This window comes from Triplophysa rosa, linkage group LG11 (assembly GCF_024868665.1).
Source record: "Triplophysa rosa linkage group LG11, Trosa_1v2, whole genome shotgun sequence".
In the NCBI taxonomy this organism is placed as follows: Eukaryota; Metazoa; Chordata; class Actinopteri; order Cypriniformes; family Nemacheilidae; genus Triplophysa; species Triplophysa rosa.
Window position 1 is genome coordinate 1,728,067 of NC_079900.1, and position 15,697 is coordinate 1,743,763.

Below are 15,697 nucleotides of genomic sequence, written 5' to 3' on the forward strand. Positions count from 1 at the left end.
CAAGATCAACTAGAAAGTCATGCTAATATCTCTACTCCAGCTGATTCATGACCAGCTAGAAACTCTTTAACGCCAGCTCTCCTCAGCCGGGAACCCGAGCACAAAGTTTCCTGCCAAAAACCTCAGGCAGCATTCGTGTCTATCTGCATCTTTAAATCAAAGCACGATTGAGAGATGTTTGAGCTCAGACTGAGACAGTTGAGTTCGGTCTTCACGTTGATCCGCCGGTGTGTACCTGCACAGAAGGATTTGGATTTGAGCACTCCCTAATTCTCTCTCGCAGCTCGCTCTTAAAAGACGAGCTCCGCAGGTGGAATGCTAACATGGTGTAGCGCAGCGGTAATGCCGGAGATGAAGGTAAGACCCCCTGTGAGAGAAATCTCCAGCGGCTCTCGGGCCGACAGAAAGAAGAAACGGCCCTGAAGCCTTCACAGAGCTGCGGGTTTCACTTCTAGGAACTTTTTTCTCCCTCACATTTCCATATGGACTTCCTCTGTAATAAGGCACTCGACTCGCCGCTAGTGTGGATAATGAGCCCCTCACTTCGCTCTCATTAGCGACTCTACGCTTTAGTCGGCCTGCGCTAACCTGACAGCCCACTCATTTTGCTTCGACTCTCTGTTAGCCATGCGGCTAATTGGAGCTAGACGCTGAAAACCTTCGGCCTGGCTCGCCGTGGGCTAAATCTCCATTAGCCATGAGGCTAATCAACACCGCCAAGCTTTGTTTAGCGCAGGAGTGAGTCATTAGCGAAGGCTTCCTTTAGTCTGCAAAGGCAGATGGAGCGATTACTGACCGAGGCGGCGGGCTTACGTTACGCTACGGCCATATTGCTTTTGTTTACCTTCTGTCACATCTAATGCGGCTAACTTTTAACACGCTTGCGGTGCTAGAAGCCCTGTAGCGCTTTAGTGCAATTACACCGAGCGTGATCTGTTTGGCTGTATGCTAACACTAAGCCCTCGGAGAGCTAAAGGGGGTCGGATCTCGTCCTCGGAGATGCTACTTCTGCCAACTTGCATACTAATGAATAAACAAACAACCCTAGCCGTCCATACTGTGCGTGGCCGTTGGATAAGCCCCCCGAGTGTGCATCGTATATCTCCGGACCACCTATACACGACGCCCGCGAGCTTCTGTAATGAGCGCGTCGATTTGGCTTGCGTGGGCCTGGCAGCCTCGGAGAACAATAATCCAGCGATCAGAGAGCATGATGGGAAGAGAGAGAGGGGGTTATATGTCATTTATACGGCCACGCTGCAGTCTGTGCTGTAATCAACAGCATCTTTTGGAGAGAGCCAGTGGCCGACACACGGCCAAACTAATGCGGGCGAGCTGCCGACGGCCCATTTACATGATTGAAAGGCTTTTCAGAAAATAAGCGGAAAACAGCGGAGCCCGCGCGCACCTGATTTAACCGATCTGTCTTCTGTATCCCACAGCTGAACCAAGTCACATTTGTCAACTGGTAATTTGGTCATTTGTACAGTTATTTGGATATTCCGAGTTTTATTCACATGTTATGGCAGTCATTGGTTATAGACGTTTAGTCAACAATCACTCCTGTTTAGGTTTTTGCCAAAAGCTATGCAAATGTTATTTTATTAAGAGCATACAAGACATCCTCGTAATTGAATTTTGAGTTAACATGTTAACATTCAAATAGTTAGTTTCCCTGAAGCTCAACACATCGACTGTGGTGTTGATGCCAAATGCATAAATTTACATTTAAAATGTACCTATTTATTTTTTAATAAGCATTCTTTGACTCATTCCATATTTCAGCTTTTTCAACCCGTCATTCCCAACATTCGCCTTCACAGTATATTATAAGAGGAATGTGCATTAAAAACGATTGAAGGTTCACTTTGATATCATGTTGACCACATCCCGTCGGTGGACTCACCCCAAACATCTGCCGTAAATCAGGGTCCCGGAAGCGGAAGGGAATGTTGGAGACGTGTAACCTCTTGGGCTGCTGTTTCTCCGTGGACTCTGAGAGCATCACCTGCTGGGAAACTACCGTTTGCGTCACGTCGTCTGTCTGTCCGGAGAAAGAGAAACAAGAGCCCATGAGCTCACAGACACACAATATAAATGAAAGACAGAAGAAATAAATGATGTTAAAGATGCTAACTTGCTCCAGCGGTAAACAGACGTTGAGTTATGATGATGTACCTGAGGTCATGCATCTACAATACCGTTATTAATCTCCACCTGTTAGTGTCTGAGGAACACACACACACTGACAAATAACCAACAAACACACACACGCACACACACACACACACACACACACACACACAGAGTCAGAAGTTCTCGTCTGGAGGAGTGAAGCCATTGGCTCAATGTTTCCATCATTATGTTGATGATCCGCCACAAATGAAAATTCAGACGTCTGTGATAAATGTTTTCACTCGCCGCTGACTCGCTCGAGCAGAACACACACAAACACACATAAACACAAACACACAAACACATTTTCTGGTGCCGCCATACAACACCATGTCATCAGATATCATTAGAGTAAAAAATGTTGAGATTCATTCACACGCACGCGCAAACACGCCATCAACAAATCTCCCCTGAGCATCATGGGCTTCATCAAAATATCAGCATTAATGCATCACTTCAAACACACACACGCACACACACGCACACACACACACACACACTAGCACACATGTACGATGTGAAGGAACCTGTACAAAAACCTGCAATAAAAATGTAATAGTAAAAATAAATCGGTGCATCTCATGAAAACATGACAGAGAAAAACAAAACCCATTTTAAGTAAAAACATTAAAACCCATTTTCAAAGCATTTTTGTTTTTTGGGATGCCGGTTCATTACTGTAATGCATCTGTCCGTTTCCAAATTCTCATTTCATTTCAGCCAAATCTTCCTCGTGCACATTTTCTCTTGTGCATGCAGAACACTTGCTGAAGCGCAGGATCCTGCGGCCCGTGATTTATTATCATGCACACGCGTGTGCATGCAGAAACATGCAGTACATCATTCATTATTACACACACTGTGGCTGTAGGGACGAGTGTGAAACATGGTTCTCATTTATCTCCCGGCATTAATCACCCCCGCATCATCATCATCATCATCATCACCGTAACCACCGTCGCCGTTATTGTTGTCATTATCATAATCACTGTCCCTGCAGTAATGACGCTCATTTGCACTCTTTTATGGCTCTGACATGCACTGTTCTCACTCACAGCTGTTTCATTCTGTCTCTCTACGACTGTTTTTGACGCCCCAGGTGAACGTCAGACAACCGCCCTCACTGCATCCGCGCAGTCTTCCCTTCATACATGTGCATGGCTCAATCAAATGACAGAAACCATAAAAGTAGCCCATCCGACTTCCTAACTTAATCCTCACACCTTCAGAAATATTCTTGATTCAGATCTCATATGTTTTGTTAACAAAGTTCGGGAGGAGCACGTGTAGATAACTAACCCGGCTGGTTGGCTATATCCAATCTCACCAATCATCCTATCAGCCCGGGAGCAACCCCTACAAATAGACAAGCCGCCTTACCTTCACCATCTCTGGGGCAATTCCAGTGTTATGGAAGTGACATTTTGTGTTATGGACGTGACATAAAAATGCTCAGAGAATGAATTTGTTACGATTATATTGAACCATCTGTTTATATTTTACTAAACCCTTGTTGATAGAGGCTAAACATAAAAAAATGTCAGTCTATGAACAAAATGTATATTTAAAAAAGGGAAATAAACATGCGTTATGGATGTGACAAAAAAAGGACGCGGTTTTTGGGAGACGATAAACTTTGTAGGATTTCTATGAAATAAAATGCACAATCCTGAAGCATTAATACCCAATGAATGGAGAAGGGATGCCTCTTTATAGAACATAAAATAGTTACTTTATATTCATTTTCATGTGTCCATTTATGAGGAATATGTAGCGTTATGGATGTGACAATCCTGAAAATGGCACTTACCTGACTATGAAAAATCATGCACTAAAAATAAAACAAATGCTTTACAAATTTGAAGAGAGATCTCACATGGGTATTTGAACCACCAAATGTTAAAATCTGTGCTGTTACCATAGTAAAAACCGCTGGTAAAAACTAAATTTTTTCATGGTAAGATTTACATTTTCACGTAATTGCCCTCTAGTGTCTTTCAAGCACCCCCTCGGGGGTTCGGGGGGATCGGGGGTTCAGGGGGGCCGGGTGGGACGACCCGAGTCCGGGCACATACTGGGCCCTCTCCCCGGGACAGCATGCCAAATATGCATACAATCCGTCCCTTATTATCCGTTCTTATTATCTGTGAGGCGAACTCGCGAATTCCAGTTTAGTGCTTGAATAACCGGACACAACATGACGTCACAAGACGATCTGAATACGAACCCTTTCATGAACAGAGGTCAATACAGTGACCTCTACAAACAAAAACATATACTGTACACTCGAGTAAACATATGAAAATCTTCGAAAAAAGAAGTTACAAACGTTTCAACCTTGTAAGGGGCCGTTCAGACTAAACGCGTCTGCATTCAGATATGTTTTTTTTTTAAAGCGCAGCCTAGAACGCGAGGGTCTCGAGAGGGGGCGAGGGTCATCACAAATTCATTCATGAAAGGGTTAAGTTTATTAAGGGTGTCACTGTTTAAAAACACTTAAACATGAGCCATCAGAAACTCTTGAACTCTTTTTGCGATGTGAGGTGAAACAGGGCTGACAGTATTTCTATAACACAACATTGAGTTCTTTTGTAAAGAATCTAGTGAGCAAACAGAGATGAAAGAGAAAGCGTGTCCACCTTTCTGCCACGCTGAATTATTAATATGACATCATGTACACGTTCATCTACAGACGGAAATAAAACAAGCCTCCACAAACACACCTTTCACTGTTTATCAAATCTACAATAACCTGCGTCTGTATGTCACGAACTACATCCATTCACACAGTCTTTTCTCTCCGTTCACATACAGTATATAATAAGTCATATTTAAGTCTTAAGGCCATTGCACATTGAGTCCGAAATTTGCGACCGAATTTTCCGCACGTTAAAAAATAAATACGATCTCACGTTGTGTAAAGCACATTTACACACTGCCTCCGATATTTTCGTCCGTCATAAAAAGATTCGGACTGGGTTTGATTTTCTGTGTTTTTCGCAGTAAGCATTTCGACAATTCAGAGACACCGTACAAACGAACGCCATATACAAAAAAAAAGCAATACGAAAATTTCGGACTGTATGTGCAAAGACCTTTACATTTAACTTCAGTCCTGAATGTTCTGTTGGTCGTGTTTTGTTGTAACATTCGTGTAGTGTTACAAACTGAACCAGGAAGTGCTTCTGGAACAGAGCTGAATGGTCTATAGAATTATTCTCTGTCTGTTAGTTGTCATTCATTTAAATCACAGATCATGTGTGTTTATCCGTGCACACATGTGACTGGTTTGTTGGTATTAGCTGGTGTTGCTTTTCGCTTCGATAACTTCAGTTAATCTGTCATTCTATGAGCAGGAATGATGTAAACAGACGGTGCAGTTATTCGTGTCAGGGTGAGAGAGATAAACATGTGACGATGTCATTACAACAGCACAGAATCTGACACGTCATTACAGAGAAATCATCATCTCTCTGCTCATTATTTTGGACAGGCGAGCGTGTGCCGTACCACACTGATCTATTCATATACAGTACCTACTGCATACCTTCCACAGCTTCATAACCAGCGGATGATGGGAATATTTCAGGAACGGGTTTGGACGGAGCGAGTATAGCAGATCACCCACGTCCACTTCCAGATGTGCGACGCTGGATGTGTTCTGCTAATGAAGTGAAGCGAGATTTCCAGGGCGGGAACAGAATGAAACCTGACGCCAGCCAACGTAAAATCTAAAATGACATTTCCGAACACTCGTTCCAGTGTAAAATAAAATAAAATTAGTTCGTTTTTGTACTCTTTTATCAAAATGTTGGCAAACGTTTGCTCAGTTAACAAAAAATGTCTCGCAGTAATGTTAAAAGAGCACTTGATCAACATTATGTCACTGCTAAATTATTTTGAAATAAAAACGTTATTTTTACATGGTTACTGAAGTGCTTACGGCAGAAATAAATTAGGGCCATGTTAAAAATATAAAATAAAATAAGACTACACGAGTCATGATGTTTGAGAATAAAGTCGTTGCTGCAACTGAATTCTCGTAAATTTGACTTTTATCTGGAAATATTACAAATTTAATCTCATATTCTCATTCTTATATTACTTTTATTTTGAACATGTTTTTTAACGTAATCCGCTCAACATTCAGAAATAACGTTTTCTTAACAGGAACGTTAGCAAAACGTTCTCACAGCATATTCCTATAAACTGGGACTATGGTTTAACCTCTTACTTCATTACTTTTGACAATTCTGATGTCATTATGCGAAATGTGTTTTTTTGCATGTGTTTCACGCACCGTTGTGTTGTTGGTACTGGAGGAAATGGCCGGCGTGTTGCTGTCACCGTTGGGCAGCTCGCTGTGCGTCGGCGTGTAGATGGTCAGGCTGTGATCGGGAACGCGGCTCTGTCCCGTGTAATCTTGCGTGGGAAGGGCGTGCGGTGTTGTGAACTCGGCAGGGATTCCGTTCTGAGGGGCGTACTGCGGGGTGTAAGTCTGGGCCATGGCGTCCGCGGGACTGCTGGCCTCCTGGTTACCCTGAAAACATCAATGCGAATGAAAGAGCACATTAAACCACGAAACATCTCTCTGTTCAAAGCTATTTCTGAGGTTGTGATGGAGCGGTGAGGGCAGCCCCCTGCGCTTTAAATAGATCATGAACATAAACATGGCATCTCACGGATGATGAGAGACATGCTTGATCATTACTGATGAACAGACAGCGTGATGTAGAACAAGACGAGAAGATTTATATCCGCTGGGAACAGCACAGAAAACAGAGAAATGACTTCTTCTCTCATGATCGAGAGTTTTCTGATGGGTTGATCATGTTTGCAACAATCATCTCTCAGTTCAACACATTTCAAGCCATTGTCTTGACATACAAATGCTTAATGTTCAGTGTTGAGGAAACTACACACCTGAGCTACAAGATACTCACAAATAAAAACTGTAGTTTGCTAAGTGATCAAAATACTCATAAGCTGTTCATTCAGTATTTAGATACACTTTGCAATTCGCAATAATACCATGAATTTTTCTTATGTCTCTACTGTCTGTACTAATTTGTGTGCACTCACTGTAAAAAAATGTTGGTTCAACTTAAAAAAATAAGTTACCTGGCTGCCTCACAATTTTGAGTTAATTCAACTTAAAAATATTAGTCAACTCAACGAGAAATTAATTGAGTAATATTTTTAAGTTGCATTAACTCAAAATTTTGAGGCAGCCAGGTAACTTATTTTTTTAAGTTGAACCAACAATTTTTTTTACAGTGAGTGCATACAAATTAGTACAGACAGTTTTTTAAGGCAAGCATTTTTAAGTTGAACCACAAAAACAAATAAATACTTTTGACAGTAAAGTGGCTTTGCAACAATGAAAAATGGTGAAAAGCACTAAACATATAACTGAACTAAATACTTACTTAAATTTAAAAAGCTATTAAACAGTAGCATAAAGCAATATTTTTAGTGAACTTCATTGAATCGGACTTCTCAATGTGAAAACATACAAAACACAACTACATAACAGCAAACACAGATCAATGTGATTTTACCCAAAGCTCTTTTGCACCATCAACAACACTCTTAAAATGGATGTGTTCATTGTAACAAATTGTTTGTGTATCCTATTTAACGCATTGTGTTATTATTTTTTTAAAAGGTTTTGTGTTGATTTTTAACACAAAACGTGTTGTCCCAAGAAATAGCACAGAGATGTGTTCATTAATGTGTTGTCCTTAACTGAACACAACATGTGTTATGATTAACACAACTGTTTTTAGAGTGACGAATGTGTTGGTTATTAACACTTTTTTTTGTGTTATTGTAACACACTTTGTGGCGTTTTGTGTTGATTGTGTGTAAAATAAATAAAAGAGACAATACAAGGTTGAGTGAAAATAACACTTAGAATGTTAAGGAGAGATTTTAACACAGAACCCAGATAGCACAATCCATCTGGTTTACGTCTATTTGACGTCTGCATTTACATCTGCAAGACATCTTAAATACATAGTTTGCTCATCTGCAATACGTCTCGGAGACGTCTGAACGTCTGTAATACTTCTGTTAAAGTTCTGGAGATCTGCTGCTTAAAAACATCTGCTAAACATCTTAGAAAGAGCTGTTGTACATCCATTTTAAATCATAAACATCTTACAGACATCTTCTAGATGTCTATATGACGTCTGACAGCAGACATCTCCGAGACGTATTGCAGATGAGCAAACGATGTATTGTAGATGTTTTGCAGATGTAAATGCAGACATCAAATAGACGTAAACCAGATGTATGTGTGCTATCAGGGAAACAACACAATCTCATATTTGACGTTCTGTTGTACAGGTTCCAGGTTGTGCACGCACACAATTTGTTTTGGTATATTCTTGAGGACCGCCTATAGACTTGTTTTTATATCGAGCTAATGGTATTTAGATCTGGCACACTCCACACAAGTAAACCAAACCTCCACAGAAACCTTTCTGCATTTTTACATTTTCAAATAAACATCTCAAATATAATTCCAAGACACAGATCACATGCAGTCCAATGCACAACATCACAGAAAGCAAGAGTTATGAGTAAAACTTTATTAAGCGGAGGACATCTCCACACACTGCTGGAAGATAAATGTGCTTTATTTTCTCTGCTATTTCTGGATTCTCTGCTGTTGTTTTGGTTCAACTGGAGATTGATCCTCAGACTGATAAAGCCACACGTTTATCCCAATAAAGCATCTACACAGTGTGTGTTTGTCTCTCTTGAATGTGTTGGTTTAGTATCAGGGTCAGAAATGAATGAGAGCTCGGGGCAATTCGACAAATGACCCGTATGACCCGTATGCTTTAAACATGAGGGCAAAAATACTGCTGTTTGTATTCTGTTATTGGTTTAGTGCCTCCGCAGACATCACACTGACCTGGATATCAAATCACTGAATACAAAATAAAACTAGTTGGAAATATTCCTCTCTCTCGCCCCCATTACCCAGTTTGCCGTCTCTTATAAATGATTCCAGAGGCGAGTTTTCATCTTTTCATCTCTCTTTGCTGAGTTCTGTGTTTCTGGCTGCTGCGTCATTCTGATTCCAAATCAGACGTGACCTTCAACACAAAAACAGCCACATTTCATGAAGATGTAAATATAGAGAAAGAGTCATGGAATATAAATGCAACATAAAATAGGTAATTAAGTTATCAATTAAAATATACTGTAAATGAATATCAATAAATGCTGCTTAAAAGAAACCGTAGACACAGAGTCGGGTTCATTCAGGTAAACTGAGCCGCCGTTCATTAAAATGAAAATAAAAACGACACTAGATTTGTCAGTACAGTAGTATTTGATTCTGAAGAGAGCACAGTAACGCACCTGCCGCACAACAACAACACGATCCAGCGCGCTTCACATCTCTGATGCTTTCGTGACGCCACGCAAAACACCCTACAAATCCCCGTTGAGTTTCAAAGCATCTGCCAGCGCACACACACATTTAAAGGGCAGCGCTCCGAGCCACGCGGGGAGCTTATTAGTGAAACAAAAAGCCGTGTGATCTTTACTGCAGCTCTGAAGTGTACGACAAACATGTTTTCTGAGGGGAGATGAAGCGGAGGAGAATAAAGAGCCCGCTAAATCACAGCAGACATGACAGACCACCACAGACCGTCATCCACGCCCTGAAAACCCAAACGCTTGTTACCGCTGGAAGAACGAGAAAACAGGAGCGTTTAGGGTGGACCTAGGTCTCGAAGGAGACTAACTTTGTCATCATCTTCACATTTTTCTATATTAACTATAGTAAGTACACTTTGTGAATAAAACAACAGCTGTAAATACTGCAGTATACTTTAATATTTACTATGGTCATGTTTAGAAATCACTACATTTTAATGTGGGTGATCATTTAGTTTTGGAAGCATTTTATAACAAATGTGATCTGGGTTACGCTAACACTAACTTTATCATCACACTTGTGTTTGTGTGTTTTGAGATCATACGGTGCTGTAGTAATCGTGTACAGGACACATCTGAGGTTTCGTGTTCCTCTGAGACCAACAGTGAAAGAGTCTCAATAAAGCAAAAAGGCAGAAGATGATTGTAAAGTGTTGTGACACACACAAACGTCTCCTGTCAGCTCTCACAGGACCTGAAGAACAAACACACAAACACTAATAACACTGACACCAGCTGAGACTGTCAGACACAATTCACTCTCAACCCAAAGTCAGTCTGATCAAATGAGATATTAGGAACTCAGCCAGGACGAGCTCTGAAGAGAGATGCTGACGTCAAACATCTCATTCAGCACATCGGACATTTATAAACAAATCCAATGATTTACTCAACATTAAACGGGAGAATATTTCTCATACACTGTATATACAGTCAGGGCCGGACTTAGGATGACGGGGGCCCCTTGGCTTGAGTTGTTTTCGGGGTCCCCGTACTATTTAAAATCATGTGTTCGTAAGCATTAGTAAATGTTTTTTTTTTCTCCAATTACACAGAAGGACACTTGTTCACTGGTTTACACGTTTATAATGCTTGTTTGGACAGTGGGAGCCACAAGTGGTGCGTTTATTGCGTGTTGGAAGTTTCAAACATACTTAAATGTAAAATCCAATCAACATTAATAACCAACATTATAATACCAAGGGGACTAATATAGTTTTTTTCACATAATTATACAGCCCTTCGACATCATTCCTCACATGAGGCAGTGCTATGCTAAACAAATATAACTACACAAATCAAATGAACGAGAGCAGGCGGGGCCCCTGATAGGCGGGGCCCTTGGGCTGGAGCCTAGTCAAGGCCAATGGTAAGTCCGGCCTTGTATATAGTGTATGTATATATAAGTTTGCACATTGAAATAAGGAACATTCAATTTAATTCTTAAATTATCTTACCTGACTCCTATTAAAGAGTAACTAATACAGTATATCGCCGCTGTCCTACTAAAACCTTGGATGTCTAAATTCGATGTGTTTTTCAATAAATGAAAAAAAAAACTTGTAAGCTACTTTTTTCCGGGTTTTGCAAAACCCAGCGACAAACATAAAGGGTGACTAACGCTAATAATTTATGGCAAAAAATAAAAATCACAAAATGTGGAGATACGAGTTTTTAGAACGACAGCAGCGATATGTTTGTTTATCGTTTGATTCCTTAAGGAAAGTAATAACGTTTTGAAGGACATGACGGTGACAACGTTTTTGAGCGAATTATACATTTAACCATCAACTGATATCTGTGTTCTATAACAAACCAGACTTCAATGACATTTAAAGGTGTTGCTTTATGAAATTAAGGAATGAAGGAGATCAAACGAGTCCCCGTGGAGCCCATCGGCCCATCTGGAATCAGGCGGATATAATCAGATCATCAGTGGGACATCAGAGTCCTTCTCTCTTTAAACATACATCACACCACCTACACTTCACATATAAACTCATTTGGATCACACACAAATCTGCATCATAAACGCACTAAATCACAAACAAACTTAAATCTTATTGGATGAAAGTGTCTTCAGATCAACTACTTCAGATCACGTACTAGCAATTGTTGTAACTTTGTGTATCTTTTCTCATATTACTTCATAGTACGTAAATGTGTAAATGCAATTGAGATCACAGTCGAACTAATTCAGATCACACACCTGTCAAAAGCCTGTAGAGTGTTTCCTATCATGATTGTGTAGCTGTCACAATTCTTTGTGTTATTNTATTAGTGAAACAAAAAGCCGTGTGATCTTTACTGCAGCTCTGAAGTGTACGACAAACATGTTTTCTGAGGGGAGATGAAGCGGAGGAGAATAAAGAGCCCGCTAAATCACAGCAGACATGACAGACCACCACAGACCGTCATCCACGCCCTGAAAACCCAAACGCTTGTTACCGCTGGAAGAACGAGAAAACAGGAGCGTTTAGGGTGGACCAAGGTCTCGAAGGAGACTAACTTTGTCATCATCTTCACATTTTTCTAAATTAACTATAGTAAGTACACTTTGTGAATAAAACAACAGCTGTAAATACTGCAGTATACTTTAATATTTACTATGGTCATGTTTAGAAATCACTACATTTTAATGTGGGTGATCATTTAGTTTTGGAAGCATTTTATAACAAATGTGATCTGGGTTACGCTAACACTAACTTTATCATCACACTTGTGTTTGTGTGTTTTGAGATCATACGGTGCTGTAGTAATCGTGTACAGGACACATCTGAGGTATCGTGTTCCTCTGAGACCAACAGTGAAAGAGTCTCAATAAAGCAAAAAGGCAGAAGATGATTGTAAAGTGTTGTGACACACACAAACGTCTCCTGTCAGCTCTCACAGGACCTGAAGAACAAACACACAAACACTAATAACACTGACACCAGCTGAGACTGTCAGACACAATTCACTCTCAACCCAAAGTCAGTCTGATCAAATGAGATATTAGGAACTCAGCCAGGACGAGCTCTGAAGAGAGATGCTGACGTCAAACATCTCATTCAGCACATCGGACATTTATAAACAAATCCAATGATTTACTCAACATTAAACGGGAGAATATTTCTCATAAACTGTATATACAGTCAGGGCCGGACATAGGATGACGGGGGCCCCTTGGCTTGAGTTGTTTTCGGGGTCCCCGTACTATTTAAAATCATGTGTTCGTAAGCATTAGTAAATGTTTTTTTTTTCTCCAATTACACAGAAGGACACTTGTTCACTGGTTTACACGTTTATAATGCTTGTTTGGACAGTGGGAGCCACAAGTGGTGCGTTTATTGCGTGTTGGAAGTTTCAAACATACTTAAATGTAAAATCCAATCAACATTAATAACCAACATTATAATACCAAGGGGACTAATATAGTTTTTTTCACATAATTATACAGCCCTTCGACATCATTCCTCACATGAGGCAGTGCTATGCTAAACAAATATAACTACACAAATCAAATGAACGAGAGCAGGCGGGGCCCCTGATAGGCGGGGCCCATGGGCTGGAGCCAAGTCAAGGCCAATGGTAAGTCCGGCCTTGTATATAGTGTATGTATATATAAGTTTGCACATTGAAATAAGGAACATTCAATTTAATTCTTAAATTATCTTACCTGACTCCTATTAAAGAGTAACTAATACAGTATATCGCCGCTGTCCTACTAAAACCTTGGATGTCTAAATTCGATGTGTTTTTCAATAAATGAAAAAAAAAACTTGTAAGCTACTTTTTTCCGGGTTTTGCAAAACCCAGCGACAAACAAACAACATCATGGAATATCAGAATCAGAATCAGAAGAGCTTTATTGCCAAGTGTGCTTGCACACACAAGGAATTTTCTTTGGTGTTGGAAGCTTCTAGTACAGACATTCAACACAATGACAATACAATATAATACGATTTACAGTCTAAAAGATTCTAAATTGTGCATATATAAAATAAAGACTATTTTACAGAAAATGGGGGATAATAACATATAAGAGACATTGTACAGGGTAGTATATAGTAGAATAAACATATTAACAGATTGTATGTACACTTGTGCAAATGGATAATTTAGTAAGTAGAGGTAGTGTTATATACATGTATACATAAGATGTAGATATAATAAGGCACTATAGTGCACACTATAGGAGTAGTGGAAGTGGAATATTGCTCTTAAGGAGCAGTTATCTGTTTAGGAGGGAGATTGCCTGGGGGAAGAAGCTGCTTCTGTGTCTGGAAGTCCTGGTGTTTGGTGCTCTAAAGCGCCGGCCAGAGGGCAGCAGATCAAAGAGTTTGTGTGCTGGGTGTGTGGAGTCAATGATGATTTTTCTTGCCCTGTTTTTCACTCTGGAATCGTACAGGTCCTGAAGTGTGGGCAGAGGAGCACCAATAATTTTCTCAGCACTACGAACTGTCCGTTGTAGTCTTCGTAGGTCTGATTTGGTGGCCGAGCCATACCAAACAGTAATTGAAGTGCACAGAACAGATTCGATGACCACTGAGTAGAACTGGGGTCAGTAGCTCCTGTGGTAGGTTGAACTTCCTCAATTGACGGAGGAAGTATAACCTCTGCTGGGCCTTCTTTACAATGGAGTCTATGTGGGACTCCCACTTCAGGTCCTGAGAGATGGTGGAGCCCAGGAACCTGAATGACTCCACAGTATCCACAGTGCTGTCCAGGATGGTGAGGGGAGGAAGTGATGGAGGGTTCCTTCTGAAATCCACTATCATCTCCACTGTCTTGAATGCATTCAGCTCTAGGTTGTTTTGACTACACCAGGCAGCCAGCTGAGCAACCTCCTTTCTTGTGAAGGGGGGGGCAAAGGAAATTTTCCATTTTTTTTTCCCCCCACACGTCATCTATGGCAAATAAAAGGCCGAAAATGACTGTTACGGGAATGTGTACAATCTGCAAACTTCAGGAGTTTGACAGAAGGGTCTGTAGAGGTGCATTCGTTTGTGTAGAGTGAATATAGCAGTGGAGAAAGAACAAGAACACATCCTTGAGGAGCTCCGGTGCTGATGGTACATGTGCTGGATTTAAATTTTCCCAACCTCACTAGCTGCTGCCTGTTCGACAGGAAGTTAATAATCCACTGACAGGTAGAGGTTGGCACAGAGAGCTGGGTAAGCTTGGGCAGGAGGAGGTCTGGGATTATGGTGTTGAAGGCCGAGCTGAAGTCTACAAACAGGATCCTGACGTAAGTCCCTGGTCTGTCTAGGTGTTGTAGGATGTAATGCAGTCCCATGTTTACTGCATCGTCCACAGACCTGTTTGCTCGGTAAGCAAACTGGAGGGGATCAAGAAGTGGTCTGGTGATGTCCTTCAGGTGGGCCAGTACAAGTCTCTCAAATGACTTCATGACCACAGATGTTAAAGCAACAGGCCTGTAGTCATTAAGTCCAGATATTTTGGGTTTCTTCTGTACAGGGATGATGGTGGAGCGTTTGAAGCATGAAGGGACTTCACACTGCTCCAAAGATCTGTTAAAAATATTAGTGAAGATGGGCGACAGCTGCTCCGCACAGACTTTCAGGCAGGAGGGTGAGACATTGTCTGGGCCTGGTGCTTTTCTGATCTTTTGTTTGCGGAAAAGCTGGCAAACATACTCTTCGCAGATCTTAAGTGCAGGTTGAGTGTCAAGAGGAGGTGTTAATGGTATAGCAGAGATAGGGTCAGGGCGGGTGTGAAGGGTGAGACTCTGCATTTCAAAATGACAATAGAAGTCGTTCAGGTCGTCAGCCAGTCGTTGATTACCCATAGACTGAGGTGATGATGGCTTGTAGTTGGTAATGTCTTTCAGGCCTTTCCACACTGATGCAGGGTCGTTGGTTGAAAACTGGTTCTTCAGCTTTTCAGAGTAGCTTCTCTTAGCTGCTCTTATCTCCTTTGTCAGTGTGTTTTTGGCCTGATTATACAAGACTTTGTCCCCACTTCTGTAAGCATCTTCTTTGGCCTGACGAAGCTGTCTCAGTTTCATTGTAAACCATGGTTTGTCATTGTTGTATGTTAAGCGAGTCCTGGTGGGAATACA

At 41.1% G+C, this 15,697-nt stretch overlaps 1 protein-coding gene across 8 annotated transcripts in view; it reads right to left on the reverse strand.

The window, feature by feature from the left end:
• Positions 1-15,697, reverse strand: part of LOC130561137 (RNA binding protein fox-1 homolog 3-like) — a 142,423-nt gene that overhangs the window by 25,815 nt on the left and 100,911 nt on the right. For all 8 annotated transcript variants that reach the window (XM_057345289.1, XM_057345293.1, XM_057345291.1 and 5 more), the window contains 2 exons: positions 6,476-6,715; positions 1,907-2,044 (listed from right to left, as the gene is read on the reverse strand). In XM_057345289.1, the coding sequence (XP_057201272.1) occupies positions 1,907-2,044; positions 6,476-6,715 (378 nt within the window). The remainder of the gene's footprint in view (positions 1-1,906; positions 2,045-6,475; positions 6,716-15,697) is intronic.